The 18,129-nt window shown below is 45.5% G+C and overlaps 1 protein-coding gene across 37 annotated transcripts in view; it reads left to right on the forward strand.

Annotated features, from left to right (window-relative positions):
* LOC149334803 (uncharacterized) overlaps positions 1–18,129 on the forward strand; it is a 336,596-nt gene that overhangs the window by 229,032 nt on the left and 89,435 nt on the right. For all 37 annotated transcript variants that reach the window (XR_016283964.1, XM_089551442.1, XM_089551445.1 and 34 more), the window contains 4 exons: positions 4,758–4,873; positions 8,448–8,495; positions 12,846–12,896; positions 15,227–15,811. Coding sequence is in view for 36 of the 37 variants with exons in the window: in XM_089551442.1 (XP_089407568.1) it covers positions 4,758–4,873; positions 8,448–8,495; positions 12,846–12,896; positions 15,227–15,811 (800 nt within the window). In the remaining variant the exon portion in view is untranslated. The remainder of the gene's footprint in view (positions 1–4,757; positions 4,874–8,447; positions 8,496–12,845; positions 12,897–15,226; positions 15,812–18,129) is intronic.

Raw genomic sequence — 18,129 nt, forward strand, 5'->3', positions numbered from 1 at the left:
TTAGCAAATACAATTCAACGAAACAAAAAAAACAAACAAGTGGGTTTTGACTAATATCGGCCATTTAAAACGATGAAATAGCTGACAAAGAAAGTGCCAAGAAATCGTAGTTTATTCGCCTTTGTTATAGATTTTGCAAGAAATGTTGAGAAAAGGGGAAACAAAGTATCACAATGAGACATGAACATCTAATTAGAATATATCCGTATCGATTGTAGCGTCACTTTTCGTAGCAGGATAACAGCTCTTAGATCATTGTTATCGGCGGTCAGGTGACTAGCGCTTTTTCTGCGAATGCGACCGCTCATAAGTATCTGTATACCGCCACAGCAACAAAAACTGTCATCGGATTTACCGTCTAAAGAAATACTCAACAATGCCCGGTATTCAAATAGCGTATGAAGTGTTATCGCTTGTGTTAAACATAAACTAAAGAAGTCTTTTGATCAGGACAGCATACCAAATGCCTTTTTATGCCCGTATGAGGAATGGGTAACCTATTATCTGATCACATAATTAAAATTTCACTGCAGCAGAAATTGGTTCCAAATGGCTAGGTTATTGAAGTTGTCACAGTACACAAAACTGGAAACCGGCATATAGCTGAAAATAACCTTGAAGCGCATGTCAAAGACAGTCTGTACACATCCTGAATAAACGAAGGCTTTATTTTTTTTAAATCTCGTGGTTTTTACAGTTAATGACTTCGCGAAGGGTCTGAACGATAACAAATAAATCGATGTAATAATGCCTTGACCTTTCGAACTTATTAGAGTGAGTGCAGCACAGTGATTTAAGAAAATACTATTAATAGGAATTAGTCATAGCACCTTATCTGAGCGCCAGATCCTAATTTGTCGAAATCAATCGGGGTACATTGGAATTTTTAAGCGTAACCTTTGGTGCACCTAACAGGTCAGCTTTAGGTCCCGTTTTGTTATAAGGCTATATTAAGGACATATTCACAATATTAATAAAGATGTTAGTGACAATTAGTTAGTGAGAATTAGATGTTAGTGAGAGGTTAGTGAGATGTTAGTCGTGCGTGACTTGTTCGCACAAGTCACGTCCAGGTCCAACGACCTGGAAAAAAACCAGGTCTTTGGCGTCGAAGATTAAAACTAGCCTCACAACCTGCCAAATTAACTGCCTATTTAACCTATGGGCGACAAACATTAGAATATGCCTGCATTATATGGGATCCCGTAGAAAGTAGGTGAACAGAAAAACTTGAAAGTGTGCGATGGAGAGCAGCTCAATTAATAATGTCCTGATAGAAGTTTTAATAATCCGAAATAACAACTGAGATGAAACAAGAGAAAAACACATCGGCAGCTGTACGAAACCCGGTGCGTTGTTAATATGCAAACGGTTGCCACTGAATGGCTGCTGATAGAAACGTGCTGGCCCCCAAATGCAACTCATACGCAGATTAAAATCATTATTGCGATATTGTTCTCCCTCGTATTGCGCGGAGCGATTTTAAAGCCAGAAGCAGAATAATATTCAGTGTGATATGTTAACGGAGGAAAACTAATGGGCTCTAATCAGTGGCAGATCCAGTTCCTTCCCAGCGGCAAGCACTTGTCTAGTAAAATCGCACAAGATCATCGGGAATTTCAGAAAAAAGCCGAGGAAATGTTTCTTGTGGCATCTCACATGAAGGCATCCGCATCTTTGTCCTGGGTAATAAGTCTCCATAAACTCAATGTTAGTTTATTTTTCTGTGGACTTGAGCAAATTTCAGAATCACCTAGTTCCTCCTTCTTTACACTGTCCTTAAACTTGTGTTGATCTTTGCATCTTTGGGCCAACGGGCAAACTTTAAATCATGGAAGCGTTTTATAATAATTAACATCATGCTGTACTACTTTCCAGGGGACGAAGAAGGACGGTGTAAGTTGCAGTCTTTCTCTTTTAATGGTTTAAGACCTCCGTGAGCTATCAAAGGTGCAGATGCCATCTACCTACCTAATACAATTTACTCTCATCGCGGTGATCTGGTGCGCCGACTACGGCGCACCAGAACTTGCAATCGTGTCCTCTTCCTACCCTCCTCTCCATCGCGTAGCTTGTCCTCCGTGCTCTTAACTTTCCTGGAAAAAGAAATGGAGCAACTTGAAGCTCACGGCGTCTCCTCGCATGCCGAGTATTCTCAAAGTGGCTGCACTAGTAGCAATCTCTTGTGGAAGGATAAAGTGAATGCTGGTCTTGGTGCTTGTAGAGTGTGGTCCGAAGTCTTGTGAGCTTCTCATCGCTGAAATGTATGCGGATGGACGTCCTCACAAGGCAAGTTGCTGTAATAGTTTTGAACGCACTAGCACCGTAGTGTTCTTGTTTCACGTAGGAACACCTGCTGTGTGGTCAATTGCAAGAAAACAGATATCAAACAACCTGTCAACAGCGCAGAAAGCCCATGCAAAGAAGGCTATAGGTGCGACGTTAAGAGACATACAGTTTCAAGTAAAATAGTGGATTACAAGAAAAGAGAAGCATTGCAGGAAACGGCAGAGTACCAGTCAGGTGTGGTAGATGCTATAGCAAGTTTGCAGCAGAGCGGTCCATTGGTGTATTTGCCTGCGTACGCGCTTTGTACCGCTTTCCCCTTTACCACAGCAGGTGTTCACCTGCACTGTAAGCTACGTTGAAGGACGTCATTGCAACGAGTCGTCAAAGTTGTAGCCTCCTGAAGGGCCCGCAAGTTTTGGCGACACGATATAAAATTATTTCACACTTTTGATCAACAAGTCCTATTTATCAGTTTTCGCAGCTCAATTCTCGTTGCCGTGAAAACTGAAGCGGAGAATACTTCAATAACTACTTGCAGCAAACAAGGGTTTGAAATGTAGCAAGGAATTTCTGCACTTTTTTTAATTATATAGTGGTAGTACTTCAGCAATTTATTTGGAGCTTAGGGGAGCCCATTTGTAATATACAGAAACACATAAGCGGTTTAATTTATTTCTACATTTTTGTGCTTTTTTTTTTCTTCCAGGCCTCCAGCAGTAAGTAAAACTCTTACCTCGTATGCCCTGATGAAAACCGAAACCATAGAGTTAACACGGAGAGTGCACCCTGCAGCCAAATGTAAAGCTTATCTTTCATTTGATGCTTTCTTCCGTGTGCCATAATTTGTGTTTCGGTGTCCCCGAGGGTGTTGACTTAAAATTTCGGCAACTATGCAACGACGGGCGGGATGGATAGAAAACTCTCGTCTATGCCTTAGTAGCAGGGGTACTACTAATCATATATCCAATATCATTCTTTACTTCACATTCATAGATCCCTGGGAGTTCTCATACCCCTGCTGGCACAGTGGTGCAGGGGTTAAGCGATGCGCCTGTGCCCTGCGGTGGCAGTTTTCTCGCTATCCGGTGGGCAGGTTACGACTAAACAAGGGCACGTGAGCTGGGTGGCCCACCTGCCTCCTAGGTTGCTCTCTGGGCTCCACATGCCAGTCATGGTCGTAATTTCTTGCTCGCAGTGCAACGCTGGCGCCAAGGCATTTAACGATTTTGAGTTCGCCTGTATGGGTCTCTTGTCAGGAATGGGATTTGGAATGTGATTAGTTTCCAGGTGAGCGATAATTGAGATAATCTTAGACTTCAATCAACGCTATCAGCCAATCGATCAGGCAGGCTTTCGTAGAGAATACTCGAGGACAGACCATATTCACACTATTATTCTAGTGATAGAGCTTTGATAGAAAACGAGAACGCACTTGACTAAATCGAAACGTCAGTAGTCATGCAGGCGTTGCCGAGTCAGTGTAGAAGAGCGTTAAAAATACCGTAAGGTAACCTTAAATGTTGCACAGCTGCCAGTCTTCCGTGAAGTCAGCAATACAATACTGTTAACGAAATATGTCGGGCAGGGCGACACGAAGTCGCCAATGCTATTCAACGCCTGTTTACAGTAGGCATTCGGAGACCTGGCTTGGGAACTGCTGGGGATTAATGGCGAATACCTTAGCAATCTTCGATTCACTGATGACACTGGCTTGCTAAGTCATTAAGGATAATATTACAAAGCTGGATCAATGAGTTATAGGTGGCAGTCTACCCGCTCACGACCGTCTACTACCCACCTCCTACTACCGCCCATTGTTACCCGCCATAAAAAATAATCCTAGGGGATTAATGTGATAAAGCAGGAGCGGAGTAAGTCAAGATTTCCATTTGTGTTTCGTGACCATTTTGTGGCCATGAAGTGTGCTCAGCCACGGCTGGAGTTAGAGGGTCCACGGGAGACTCTGGACTAGCGCCTGCAAACGGGGACAGCAATGCTCCGAACGAGCGAAGTTGTTGTGCGGAGTGCCCAACAGGGTTGTCATGAATGCGCATCGTCAAGACCTGGCTATGCGCGGACATGTATTAACGGTGTGGCGTCGGGAAGAGCTACCACCGGTTACGGGTACGAGTCGCAACCGGTTACGACCGGTCACGAGTCAGAAGCGACATTCGCAGAGCTAGCTCATTTTGCGGCAAGCTCATTGTGAGGCTCCAGTCCTGCTTTTTCTGATCTGCACGCACCCTCTGGCTGCGTGGGACGCTTGCTTAGAGGGCTTCAACCACACAGGAAAATAATTGCCGCCTGCGCATCTTACTGGCCAGGGCTCCTCAGCGGTCGAGAGAATCCTTTTAAAATGTGGTAATCATGGTAGTTACCTCAGACCACATATATCTTGTCTGACTGCAGACAGGGAGGTGTCGGTCTGTGTTAAGTTCTGACATTGTGTTTTGTTTCTTCTGTTTCAGGCAACATAGGCGTGATCGTCGCCGGCGGGCGATCAAACAAGTGCAGATCGCTGGAATAGTGATCATCTTTATCGCACTGGCGCCTTTCTACCCATGTTTTCCGCTTGAAGAAGAGGGTAAGGCTGTTTTCGAGAAAAGTTGACTAATGTTCGAACATTATGCGACGGCACACTGACTGAAATTAACTCGAAAAGTCTCTTTCACCACAGATTTTTTGGCATTACTATATATGAACTCTCCTTTGTACGTTGGGGAGGAGGAATAACCGCAAACTTGACAGGACTAAAGATCGAGAAGAGGACAGGACGAGCGGTAATCTGTCGGGACGAGCGGGGCGAGTCGATCTTCAGTCCTGTCAAGTTTGCGGTTATTCCTCCTCCCCAACATGTCTGACCAACTGGCCCAAAGCTTCCCCTTGTTGAATCTCCTTTGTACGTTTTGCTTTGTCGCTGCCTATTTGATGCTCATGTCCACCATTTTCTGCTTCCCTTAACAGCAAAGACTTGGATAGATTTTCCAGCATTGTATATATTTAGTGTTCTCTTGGAGTTTTTTTGACCACCACAGTAGCGCTTATAGTGCAGATCAATTTTGCAAAATTCGAGCTGAGATATTCTTTTTTCAGGGGGTTTGACCTGCTCGTACATGAATCAGCGTTCGGAATCTCGTTTTCCAACGCGACATGTTCGACACATTCAAGATTATTGATGTGGTATTTTCGCGGTAAGGCGGTCATGAAAGAAAATAACTGCTCCTCTGGTTTACATGCGTTGAAATTGAATATGAGGCCATCTGGGGGCCATGATATGTCGAAGTCTGCTATATGCAATCTTGCGATGCTTCACACCAAGCTTCTCACTTGCTTCTGACGAAGCTAGACAAACATTTATATGAAGCATGCGGAAACATGGTAATAGTAATCCTCATATCACGTATGTACGTGTAGAGAACTTGATAAATTCGGAAACAGGGTCACGTTCCGTTCGTCATAATTTTGTTGTTTTAAAGCTACCGTGCTCCTACTTACGGTTTGCCCTCCGGACTTGTCTGTGACTTTCAAAACAGCGAACAGACACGCCTATGCAGTCAGTGCAGCGGAATTTCAGCGAGGCGGATATTTTGTACATGAGACCTAAAACGAACTAAACTAACTAAAAATGTAATTTGTTTTAGGGCCCCGTTTATTTAATTTGACAGCCTGCGTTGCACACGGAGAAAGAAGCGTTCGCATTACTTTTGAAGACTATACAAAATGTGGTCTCTGACCCAGGCAAAAGAGGTTAGCGTAATTTCAGTGGTAATGGTACTCCAAGCGAGGTCATCTATTAAATGCGCAACTCATGAAACCCAACCCAACCAGCTTTAAAAAGCGTTATGACATTGTGGACCATAAAGCCCAATCAGAATTTACCTCAGTTTCCCTAAATAACTTATGCCATAATGACAGAAAAAGCATCTGATCAGTCTTTTTTAATTATTAGTAGTCTTTGATTTGTGCTCTATCACGTTGATATCCTGGAAAATGTAAACGCAGCATGGTGATGCCTTGCAATAAGCTTTGACTTGTTGAAGCTGGCAGCTGTGGCACTAAAGGCGGGTAGTGACACAGGTGTGCTTTCGCATGGACGAATACTCATAATATCGGAGAGGGAAGACATAATTGCAATTAAACGCTATAGCGCGCGCCGCTTACTTCAGCACGAAACAGCCCAGAAGACACTGATGCATCTCTCACTCGTGGAAACTCGACGATTATTGTTCAAAAGTTGTGTTCAGCAGGCTGTCGTCGTATCCATCTGTGTGTGCCAATACCGTCTTCTTCAGTCTCTTGAATATATCAGTGAGGCCATGTGGTCGGTGAAATGACGGGATGAGAGCTCCAATCGCTGGCCAAAGCCTTAAATTCGAAGCATTATGTCCATATTGCTCTGGTAGCGCGTTCAGCGAGCGTGACCGAGAAGTGGCAAGAGGGCAGGCTGGGGCACCCTGGATGGAGGGGTAGGTTACCCTATGGTGATGAAAACACGGGACCAACCCACGGGCGTGCCCTATGCCTTGCGCCCCGCAGTAACTTCCCGGAAAAAAAAAAAAACAGAAGATTCTGTACGGCAGCCCAAGTTAGATTTTCCGCGTCTGTACATACTGCTCCTGCCTCAACTCTCTCCTTCCTCCTTCTTCATTCTGATTCTATTCATTCGGTGATGAAATTAAAACATCCATCACCACTGAGGCTAAACCCGAAAACCGGCCGTTGTTCGGTGAGATCTGGAACGATACACAGATAAACTGCTACTTTGGCGGTTGGAAAACATTCTAGCATGGCACCCTAATTTGCTCTCAGTAAAAAGCCAAGTTGTTTGTTTGTAATGTCTGATCATGCAAGCAAAGAATGCTCGCGGATTTCAACATGGAAGGCGTTTCTTCAAGCATAAAATACTGACATTTTCCCTAATTTTTCGTAGCATGACGGCACCTGCAACGTATGCGCCATAACAGCCAAAAGTGTAGTGTTGAATGGGAGTGTCGTTGCCAAGAAAACTCCTCAGGGATGGATGAATTAGAAAAACCTATTCGCTTGTTTTGTGTCCATTGCTCTTAGCAGTGTTTTTTTTTGTGGCTCTTTATTTTGCAAAGGTGTTATGAAAAAGGAGTACCGATCTCCGTACACGAACGGAAGTTACCCAGATTTTAATGGAAGCGTACTTTCATTATTTGGCGTTCCAGTGAAGACCACAGCGGCGTGTTTTGATGGCGTGGTCATTCCGCGTACACGGATAGTGTTGAGGGTCCACACTAAGACAAAGTGCCTGTCGAGGTCTAACCTTCACGCTCCTGCTCCGATGGCAGCTTGTGATTACTTCGGTCCTTGTTGGATCTGAAACATGCAGTCTTCTCAGTACGTTCCACTCCCCCTAGCCTCCTTCACATTCTTAGCGGCGGTGTACGTAGGCAGTTCGTCTGGGTGTACGTAGACGTGCCTTCTCGGTATTAGCGCTTTCAACAGCTCCATTCACCTTGACGAATGCAGGAAGCAAAACAGAAAATGGGGGAGAAAGCGTTATTCTCCTGTTCCCTTTATTCGCTTCCCGTTACTCTGCGTTATTCGCTTCTATTTCCTTTCCTGCCTTTTTTTCCTTTGTAAAAGCTCACATTATTCAGAGAAATTACGCGTTAGAACCACCTCTCGAGAAAGGGGTTTCCGCGCCATGGCCATAGTTCCGGGACCGATTTAAATATTAAATATAATCTCAGTGTTATTCTTGAATGTAAAGACATGACCAAGTGACGTCATATACATTTAGCCACTAAAAATAACGTGCTATATTGGTCTACTTGACACTGATTTTGACATTCGTTTGACATTCACCTTGGCATTCATATCTTGTCTTTAACGCAGTATATAATGTCAAGATCTTAAGATCACGTTATATGCTGCTACAACTGCGCACGTGGGGGCTGTGGTGTGGAGAGGTGATACGGATGTCCAACAAGGTTGTTTCTATGCTAAGAATAACAGTGCATAATTTGTCATTATGCTCGACTGTCCCAATTAGCCTTTGGAATATATGTTCGGCACACAAAGGGCGGCTTAACAAAAGAATAGCATGACTGGGAAAGCTGGTAACCAACAAACTGTAGCATTGACCGCGTGCCTGGAATATTGAATACCTTTTTCTTTTCACAATGCAGCTCAGTGCCTGGCTGGAAATGAGACCGGGCGCACATATTTATGTCCATGTAAGTAACTTGGATTGGCTTCTCTAGTGCTCCGTTGGGTGATAAGAGCTGGGTTAGGTGGCCAGGCGTAGAACATATTGGCTGGAATGGCCTTTTTTGTCCTATTCGATAGCTCAATCTATATTTTGCGTTAGTGAAATAATACAGAGCAAATAAACTGGACCGATGAAAGACGCGATGGCTGAATGGGAACTGAATGGAACTGCAACGCACAAATACGTATGAAGGCTTGTGGAGAAGCAGAGAAAGGGCATCACGAAATAGAAGACCGCAAAAAAGTTCACATTGGCCACTTCGTGGCAGGACAAGAGAACAGGTTTGCTGACTCGTAATGTCCCGTTGCGCGCAGCAACAAAGGCTTCAGAGATTCCCTCATCCCTGAATCGGTAATAATGCTGGAAGATGGCGCAGAGTTCAAAAAGAGGGAAACACCCCTTGCACGTTATATAATTGAGCGCCAGGTACGCATTGCGGAAGGCTACATACAGGGACGAAGCTTTTGAGGCGATCATTCATGCATCGCCTCATTTGACCAACGTCAGGCCCTGCACGAAACAGCGCCTCTTAGGCAACATGCTTAGTGCAGGTGCGGCAGGCAATGAAACACCTGCCGTACCTCTTGCGTCATATTGTCATACGAGCCCCTAAAACGTTCATTCATCGCGAATTGCCTCCCTTATTTGGTGCACTTAACATATTCCCAAGCCACCGAGCGGCACGGCTCAGATTGTGAGATATCTAGTGAACGTGGGGAGCTACGTCGAAGGTTGTGCTCTTAGGTTCTTCCTTCTGGACAAGATATTCGGTCGCCTCTGAGAGACTCGTCCACACTGCTGAGGAAAATGACTCGTGAATGAAGTTGACATCAAACACTCACCTGCACCTGCTCGTGGCCTCAAATGACGTTCAGGACCCCTGAAGCATGTCGCGTCAAAACGCTGTATTGTGTGGATGCGACGGATGGAAACCTTTTACAAGCCCATATAGATGATTGTTGCCAATGAGGACTATCATTCACAGAAAGCGAACCTGGCCTTTATTCGGAAATTCCTTCGTCACTGTGAACACAGACCGCCTTTAAAGCTCACGAACATCTGCGCCAATCGAGGGCACGTCCACGCAGTTTTGGCATTCATCGGGTCGAAGGCACTGCAGCTGCTTGTCATACTGCGCACGTAAGATATCGCTGAGCACAGGACAAAAACAGGGTTCCGTGCAGTTATCTTTGACCTCGTAAAATGAATCCTCGTAATTTAGGTGTTGACAGCAGTTGGTAAGGAATGCTTCAGGGAAGGTGCTGATGCCATATGAATTTTGCAATGTGGTGCCAAAATCAATGAAAGTTCATTTTTCTGTTGAAAGCTTTAGCTTGTTTTTGGAAGAAAACCAAATATACTCCGACATGGTGCTGGCAGGAATCTACGGCGATGTGCTTTTAGCGCCTATGTGAAAACTTGAAACAATTTGGGAATGGTATTCTCAAGGGCTCGGGCACAGCAAAGTCAAAGTGATCGAGGTCTTGGATGTCGACAGGGAGGGCCCCAGCGTTTTGCACAACGAAATGGGACACTTCTGCAGTGTCTAGACACGAAAAGCGACTGCATCGACAAAATAGGCTGTGCCTAGGGCCTCCTGCGCAATTCTTCTAAGACTATGACCATGCACTTTGTGGCAGGTCACAAAATTACGAGCCCCATTGTGGCGCTGTCGTCAATGAAGGTACTGCAGCAGCGCCAAACTTCTAACATCCTTCACATGGCAAGCCTGAGCTGTTGTCTCTGGTGATAAGCACGGCGTCCAAAGCAACACGGAATGACATGAGCAATGCATTCGGAATGGTGATGTTATGAGTAATTAGACTAACGTATTGAGAAGGCTGGCTTCTCTGCAGAACGCTCATTTTAAGCTTTTAGTTTTAGATAAACAAGGATACTTTGCTGTTGCCCTGTAGGACGCGAGGTGGTCTCTGCTAGAGCATTCGAGAACTAGGGCGACTCACACCAAATATACCCTGACCCTACGAGCGACAGGCTTCAGCCTACATGTGCAAATACCGATGCCCTTTCAGGGTCATTGTGCCGGAAGGAACTTGACAGTGGGCCCTCGGCCGTTTCTTTTTGCCTACAGTAAAACGAGCAGTGGAAGCATTTTAGTTACTTGCACAGAAGTCTTTCTTACAAGGGCGCCTTGTTTGTCAATGTCAAATGTCTCTTACTCACTGCCTCAGACCGTTAATTTCGGTTCCACGCGCTTCTAGAAGTGATCTGGCATCAGCGTCCGTAGCTTAACTAAGGCATCTTTTACCTTTCTATGCGTCGGGGATTGATTTCACGTGCAGAGTGACTCTCTGTATCGAATCCTGTTTTGCTCTCGAAGTAATGTTTTTCGGTGTGCACATGATTTATCTATAATTTTACTGAATGGCTCAGGGACAGAGCTTTCGGGTGGATGCGGTTTGCCATTATTCTCCCGTTTACTCAAGGAATTGCCAAATGAATGGCAGGTGCGCTTTCCAGATGGTAGTCGTCATTCGCAGCGATCATATAAGCTGGCGCTACCAGCCTCAAGGACGTACAAGTTTTATTCCCCTCACGACCGCGCACTTAAAAGTCGCACTTAGTACACGCAGCCGTCGAGAATAGCATTCCGAAGTTGTTTAAGACCAGGTGGAAGCGTTTTCATGTAGGCGCTAAGAAAACGTCGCCGTAGTTCGCTGCCTGCACCATGCACCTGCAGGTGGAAGTGTCGCTCGCAAGGTTAAGGTGTATTTGTTTTCCAAAAACGAGGTAAAGCGTTTGGACAGAAACATTTCAGAGACTCGTAATGGGGTATACCGGGACATGCTAGAAACCCGTTTTGCTGCCTGTCGAATGTGTGCTTAAGAGGCGCAATTTTGTGCGATGACTCATACGTTGGTCAAACGGGCCGAGTGCATCTCTGATCGCCTAAATAGAATGTTTCGTTCGTCGACGCCGCGGTGAGAAGGAAACTGGGGCTTCGTTATCATACCTGCAAGAAGTGTTATTCGCTGCTTGAGCACTGCACTGCCCTCAGAAATTTCTGCTATTGTACCGGCGTCGAAAATCTTTGAAGCCGTGTTTTCGCGCGCAGAGGTATCATGAGTCAGCTTAGCTTCCAATCTGCTTAGCAATGTGGTGGCGTATCTCTGTGCCACGCCTTTCTGCTTTTACTTTCGGACATCTTGCAACGTTTGTTCTGCTTCTGGCAAAGCCTTCTTCGTGCGCTCACGTAACAAAATCAGAGTAGTCACTGCACGTTTCTTTGCACTGTGTGATGCTAGGCAAGAGCTCACCCTGGAACTTATCGTAAGCAAGCCTAACACGAACGCTCCAGCGTGTGTCTTCCACTACCATAAGCGCCGCTGGGTGTCGGCCGTTGGGTGTGAGACAATAATGGGGTGAAAGCAGGGCACGAGCTTTCTGCGACCGCCATGATTACCTTGGATCACTTGGATCACGTGACAGCTGAGGGGCGGTCATATCAGTGCAGAACGCGCAATCGAGCGTTCGTGTTAAGCGTGCTGGAGGCGGTACTTCAGAACGCTTGCCCAACGGAGCTGTGTTCATTTGTTGGATCTTAGACGCCAGCTTTTACTGCCAAAAAAATTCTAAATTTTTCCCTCTCTTCGATTCAAACAAGCCCAGTCATGGCCGAATAGGACTCCCATGGTTGCTGTTTAGAAAAAAATGGCAATGCAGCTTATCGTCACAAGTCCATGTTAAAAAAATTGCGCTCCTAACGTGCTTGTAATGCGTTAAGATGGCTTGAGGTAACTTGCTCAAAATTGCTGTTTAAGAGCTCGTAGCCTGTCACAGCAGTATGGTAATTTATGGATACAAGCCAGCATATATATATATATATATATATATATATATATATTTTAGTCCGCGAAGATGAACAACGATCTGTATCATGGCTTATAGGGGTTTATTGTCCCAAAGCAACTCAGTCAATGAGGGACTCCGTAGTAAAGGGCTCCGGAATATAATATGCTGACTTCTTTTTATTTTGTTTGTGTTGTGTTACCTTTGCATACGTTTGCAATATATATATATATATATATATATATATATTATATAATATATATAATATGCTGACTTCTTTATATTTTGTTTGTGTTGTGTTACCTCTGCATACGTTTGCCGCTTTTAGGATAAACCACACACAGTATTCATCAGAAGATATTATGGTGGCCGTATATGAATCGAGAAATATTTCGTGAGGTTAGCAGCCGCCAGCGGTCAGCTCATTTAAGCCCTTTCTTTGCATTGCGTGATTACCTTGGATCACTTGGACATAATAATCTCAAGATTAAACTTTTATTTCCAGGGCGGTCAGCGCCACCTCCGTGTCCTGCCTCTGCCACAATGACGGAGACAAGTGAGAAGCTCTTGCAATGCCGCTAGTTTCTTGGCGCTTTGTCTCAGAAAATATCGCTTCATTGCCGCCGCCTGAGCTCAGCCTTATTATTCTGTGGTTCGCGTGGCGGGATATATGCATTGTTTCGAGATGGTTTCCACAATGAGCCGATTGACCATCTTGATGCCGCTGGCGATGAACGCGAGAAGTAGTTGCAGACGCTTCCGAGCAGTGCTTAGCAATAGTGGGTAATATGGCGAAGCTAGAAAACTGCAGCTTAATATTCGTTTTAGTCTGTGTTTTCCGGGTAGCAGTGCTTTTTAAAACCACTTAGAAAGTAGCCGAATCTAGATGCTAACAAAGGCCGTCGCCACCATCCACCAAGCATGCCAGGCGCCTTGAAGCGCGGCAAGTGTTGATGCTCCCTGATAGTACATTTTCTTGATGTAGGTAGCAGTCCAGAGGATGGATGGCAGTAGTTCGTAACAGCAGCTGTTTGGAAAAGGCTATTGACGTTAGCGATGTTGTCTGTCGAATTCATGACGTTTTGGCATCATTTGGGAAGTATTCAACGCTGGCTGCTCGGCGAAGGGTTCCCCAACTTTTTCTCCCACCAGCATACACGATTGTAGGTGTACACTTGACAGCTTTCTAGCCGGAAACCAGTACGCAGACCGACGGACAAGTAACATGGCAATCAGTCGAGCACGGGAACAGCATTGTGACCAGAAATAGGCAAGCAAAATGAGAACACAATATTGGGATTCGTACAGCTTAAAAAGTGAGATATTACACATTACTGTGGAGACGGAACTGCGAGCTGAGAGTTAAAGCAGGCTGTTGGAAGAACCGAAGTTACTTGCAATCAAGTAACCACGAAAAATAAAGCAGCTGAACTCAGGTGCTGTGCATCAAAGGAGCACTGGAGTGGATCGATGAAACCCACCTTACAGTATGAAGAATAGAGATTGCGTGGAAAAGTTTTGGAACTGACACAAATCACTTAGCGAGGAAGACCGGAAGCATTAGTGACTTTGTTCTACACGAGGAAGGTAACCTTTGCACTACATACTCTGCAAAGCTAAAGGTGACAGTGTAAATATCAGATTCGAGAATCTCAACTAGACGGAAGGCCCGGAAAGGCTTCCTAAAAGCACTACAGACAGATAAGATGAAATCATGGTAAGGCTGATTCCTTAGCTGGCGCCGCAAGGTAGGGCCATTGTGAAGGAAGATTGGCTGCACAGAAAGACATGCGGTCAGTCTGTTAAAAAATACAAACGTCGAGACAAGTTTACTCACGTTTTGTGAGCAGTGGCCACTGGTCCAGGTCGCCTAAAAAGACCTCCCCATCATCTCTTCAATGGAGGTTGAGCGAAGGCAATGAAATAACTCAGGTCGAGGTTAAGCCGGGCTCTATAACATTAGCAGGATGTATAAACTAGAGCTCTGGATAGCTACCGCAGCGTGGAGTTTCAGTAACCTCATTTGCTTCGATACATCGAGAAGTTTAAATCAAGCGTTTGCTACTTCAGGATAGTTTATTGGTTAAATGCGTTAAAAAATCGTTCGTATAACAAACACGAAAAAGTTCGGAAAAAAAGGTACAATTTATGCTTAATGAAGGAGATCCACAGGAAAGAATAAAAGTAGACGTTATATATATGTGCGCGCAGTTACGCGGCTAAACAGGTTGTGCACATTTATTATTGAAAACTCAAAAGGCTGCGGGCTGCATCCTCACACCGCGTGTTAAAAGAAAAAGCTGTGAAGAATCTAGTTCAAAGCTTGCAGTGGCTGGGCGAGGCAAGGCAGGTATCCAGCATTAATTACTGAATCAGCGTTACTACGGATTCTTCATCACGCATCTCACGTGAAAGCTTTGGGCAATAATAGTAGCAACTCTCTAAATACAAAAACGGTCGAAGGCGGCCTCAAGGAAAGGCTTAATGCACAGGGAGCGATTGCGCCTTGTTGACGCCTTTGTCGCTATTTGCTAAAATGTCACTGACTTCGCTCACAATTTATGGATATAAGGGGTGAGGTAAATAAATTTTCTTCAGACAGGAAATGCAAAAACATTAAAATTAAGCAAAAATGAAAGCACGAAAGCTACAAACCACTACCAAACCACAAAATATGTTATTGTGGGAAATGGAGAGCCTGCAGATGGATGACGTTAAAAGTATTTAACTTGGAAATATTGTGCAGCTTGCAGGGAGAGGGGTGGTGGAGTTGAAAGTACGCGTCTAAATTTTATTGCCGCGAACTTACAGTTCATATTGCGTTACTCACGTCATAAACCAGACATGCATGGTTATACGAACAATTGTTTTTCTCATTTTTTTTAGAAACCTCGCCTGTGCCCACATTGAGCACGTTCTCCAGGACCAGGACACCCGGCTCACCCGACTACGAGGAAACGAGTGAGCAGACGAGTACGGAGCTGACCAGCAGCGCTGAGCCTACAACGACGTCAGCCGCACCATCGACTACAGTAAAGTCATCGTCTACAAGAACATCGACTGCGACGACCAGGAAGTCGACATTCCCAACCATGCCGACAACAACCCGGAAGCCCACGACCACGCAGGCGCCCACAACCATGAAGACGACCCGAACGACGCCGACGTCGACGACCACTCCCACAACGACGAGCACTCCCACAACCACGAGCACTCACACAACCACGAGAACTCGCACAACCACCAGCACTCGCACAACCACGAGCACTGGCACAACCACGAGCACTGGCACAACCACGAGCACTCGCACAACCACGACCACTCACACAACCACGACCACTTCCACAACCACGACCACGCAGGCGACCACGACCACGCACGCGCCCACGACGAAGCAGACGACCCGAACGACGCCGACGTCGACGACCACTCCCACGACCACATCTACAACCACCAAATCAACAACCACGAGTAAGAAACATTTGCATCAGTATGCAACGCCTTACTAAGTTTCCGACACTAGATTTGTAGGCCTGCGACAGTAAGCGGACAACGAACAGTCGTGGGCAAAATTGTCCGCATCGCTGGAACCGCGAGCTCTGTTCTGCATTTACGACAATAGCCGCTGCCGGTGCTACCAAGGGCTACATATTGAAAGTGCTACCAAGGGCTGCTAGAATTGCGAAACAAACTTGGTGGGAAGAAAATTCGCGAATGCAAAGTGCAAGGTTGCAATGAAAAGAAAACGCAAGTATATCCCTTGTTGTAAACAAGATGCTTTCAACGGCATGTTCACCTGAATCACAAAAATGTGTGCATTTCAGCTTCAATGTCTCAGCAAAATGTTGCAAGTGGTTAAGGGCGTAGAATATTCCGGTAACTCCGCTTTTAGGGCTGATGTCAGCCAATAAAGCCTAGGCGAAATCTCGCAATTGCGTGCACATTTTGAAGAAAACCGTTCAAATATTAATTCTTTGCTACGGTTTCTGCGAAAGCGCTACTATTGCTACATCAGAGTGAAGGTTCCCTTGTGAGAAAACACTGAGTTTATATCGATAATTGGCAATGAAACAGTGATCTTCGAAGCAAAAAGCTCTGTACTCGCGACTTGCCGCTAAGCCAGGTAAAGGTCCATATATATTGAAAATGCGTCGCGAAATGTCTGCGGAATTATTTTATGCTCCTTAGCCGTTTCGAATTTGAGATATAACTGTCTATGCAACTGTATCCCCTTTTCCTTAGGGCACAAATTATGCTACAGAAAAGCTGTACGGCAATGTGTATAAATTTCGTTGCGATATGATAGTTTCCACGACGCATAACCCTTCCATTGATTGCATTGATCTGCTTCTTACATACCAGTTAGGTTACAGAGCTTGTTGTAATGCTTACACCAAGCCGTGAGAGACAAACTGCAGGATACTTCCATGCATGGCATACGCGTCTGGTACTAGGGAACAAAAGACGTAGCGTCTCCGGCTGTCGGCGGAGCTCAGAGGTTCAATTCCCCTTTCACCAGCAGTTTTCTTGGCTTTGGTAGTTGGGAAGCACTTGTCTTGGAGGCAGCGAAAGACCGGAGCACTTACTGTCATGAAATAAATACTGCAAGGAATTGGAGGCCACATACCGTAATCAATTTTTCTTTGTGGTGCAAAGATTCCCAGAAAGTTCGGACACTAGGTTTATAGAAATCTCCAAAAATCTGTTTAAGGGAAAAGGTGCATTACTGCATAACTGGCCCGCTGGCACAGTAGAAACTTTATACGCGTTTTCGCTATGTAACCTATGAAGAGCAGCAGCTTGAAAAGGAAAAATGCGCATACTGGCCCACTGGGACAAGGACACCTTAGTCGCGCTTTAAGCTACGAAACCGATGAAGAGCGGCAGCTTCGAAAGCAAAGGAAAGGCGCATAACTAGGCCCCCTGAGGCACATGACTCAATCGTGCTTTAAGCTACGAAACCGATGAAGAGCGGCAGCTTCGAAAGCAAAGGCGCATAACTGGCCCTCTGGGAGAGTGGACTCCTTAGTCGCGTTAGAGCATGCAGACCACGAAAAGACAAGGACGAGTTGTGAGTTAGCGCTTTGTGTCTCGTCCTTGTCTTTTCGTGGTCTGCATGCTCTGGCGCTATTTTCTTCAATTCAAGTATGCACCAACTCGCCCAAGAAGAAGTGTTAGTCGCGTTTTAAGCTTCTTAACCGATGAAGAGCGGCAGCTTCGAAAACAAAAGAAAGGTGCATAACAGGCCACTGGGACAGTGGACACTTAGTCTTTAAGCTACGCAACGAATGAAGCGCGGCAACCTCGAAAGAAAAAGGTGCATAACTGGCCCGCTGGGGCAGTAGAAACCTTAGACGCGTTTTTGCTACGTAACCGTTGAAGAGCAGCAGCTTCAAAAGAAAAAGAAAGCAAAGGAAAGGCGCATGTATCCCCTTTTCCGAAGGGCGCGTAATATTCTGCAGAAAACCTGTACAACGATGCCTTTAACATGAACTTTGCTCCGATATGGCAGTTCCACGATGCATAGGTCATCTATTGACTGCGTCTGTAATGCGGCAGTGATCTGCTTCTTACATAGCGGTTAGGCCACAGAGCCTATTGCAACGCATACAGCAAGAGTCAGCGAGGGTCGAACTGCAGGATACTGCCATGCATATAGCCTACGCGTCTGATACCAGGGAACACAAGACGCAGGGCCTCCAGTTGTCGGCAGAGTTCATAGGTTTTATTCCTTTCTCACCGGTAGTCTTAAAAGACAGTACGTTCTCTACTGCCGCGAAGCACTCTGG

Source organism: Amblyomma mixtum, chromosome 7 (assembly GCF_055824585.1).
Source record: "Amblyomma mixtum isolate Tamu chromosome 7, ASM5582458v1, whole genome shotgun sequence".
NCBI lineage: Eukaryota > Metazoa > Arthropoda > Arachnida > Ixodida > Ixodidae > Amblyomma > Amblyomma mixtum.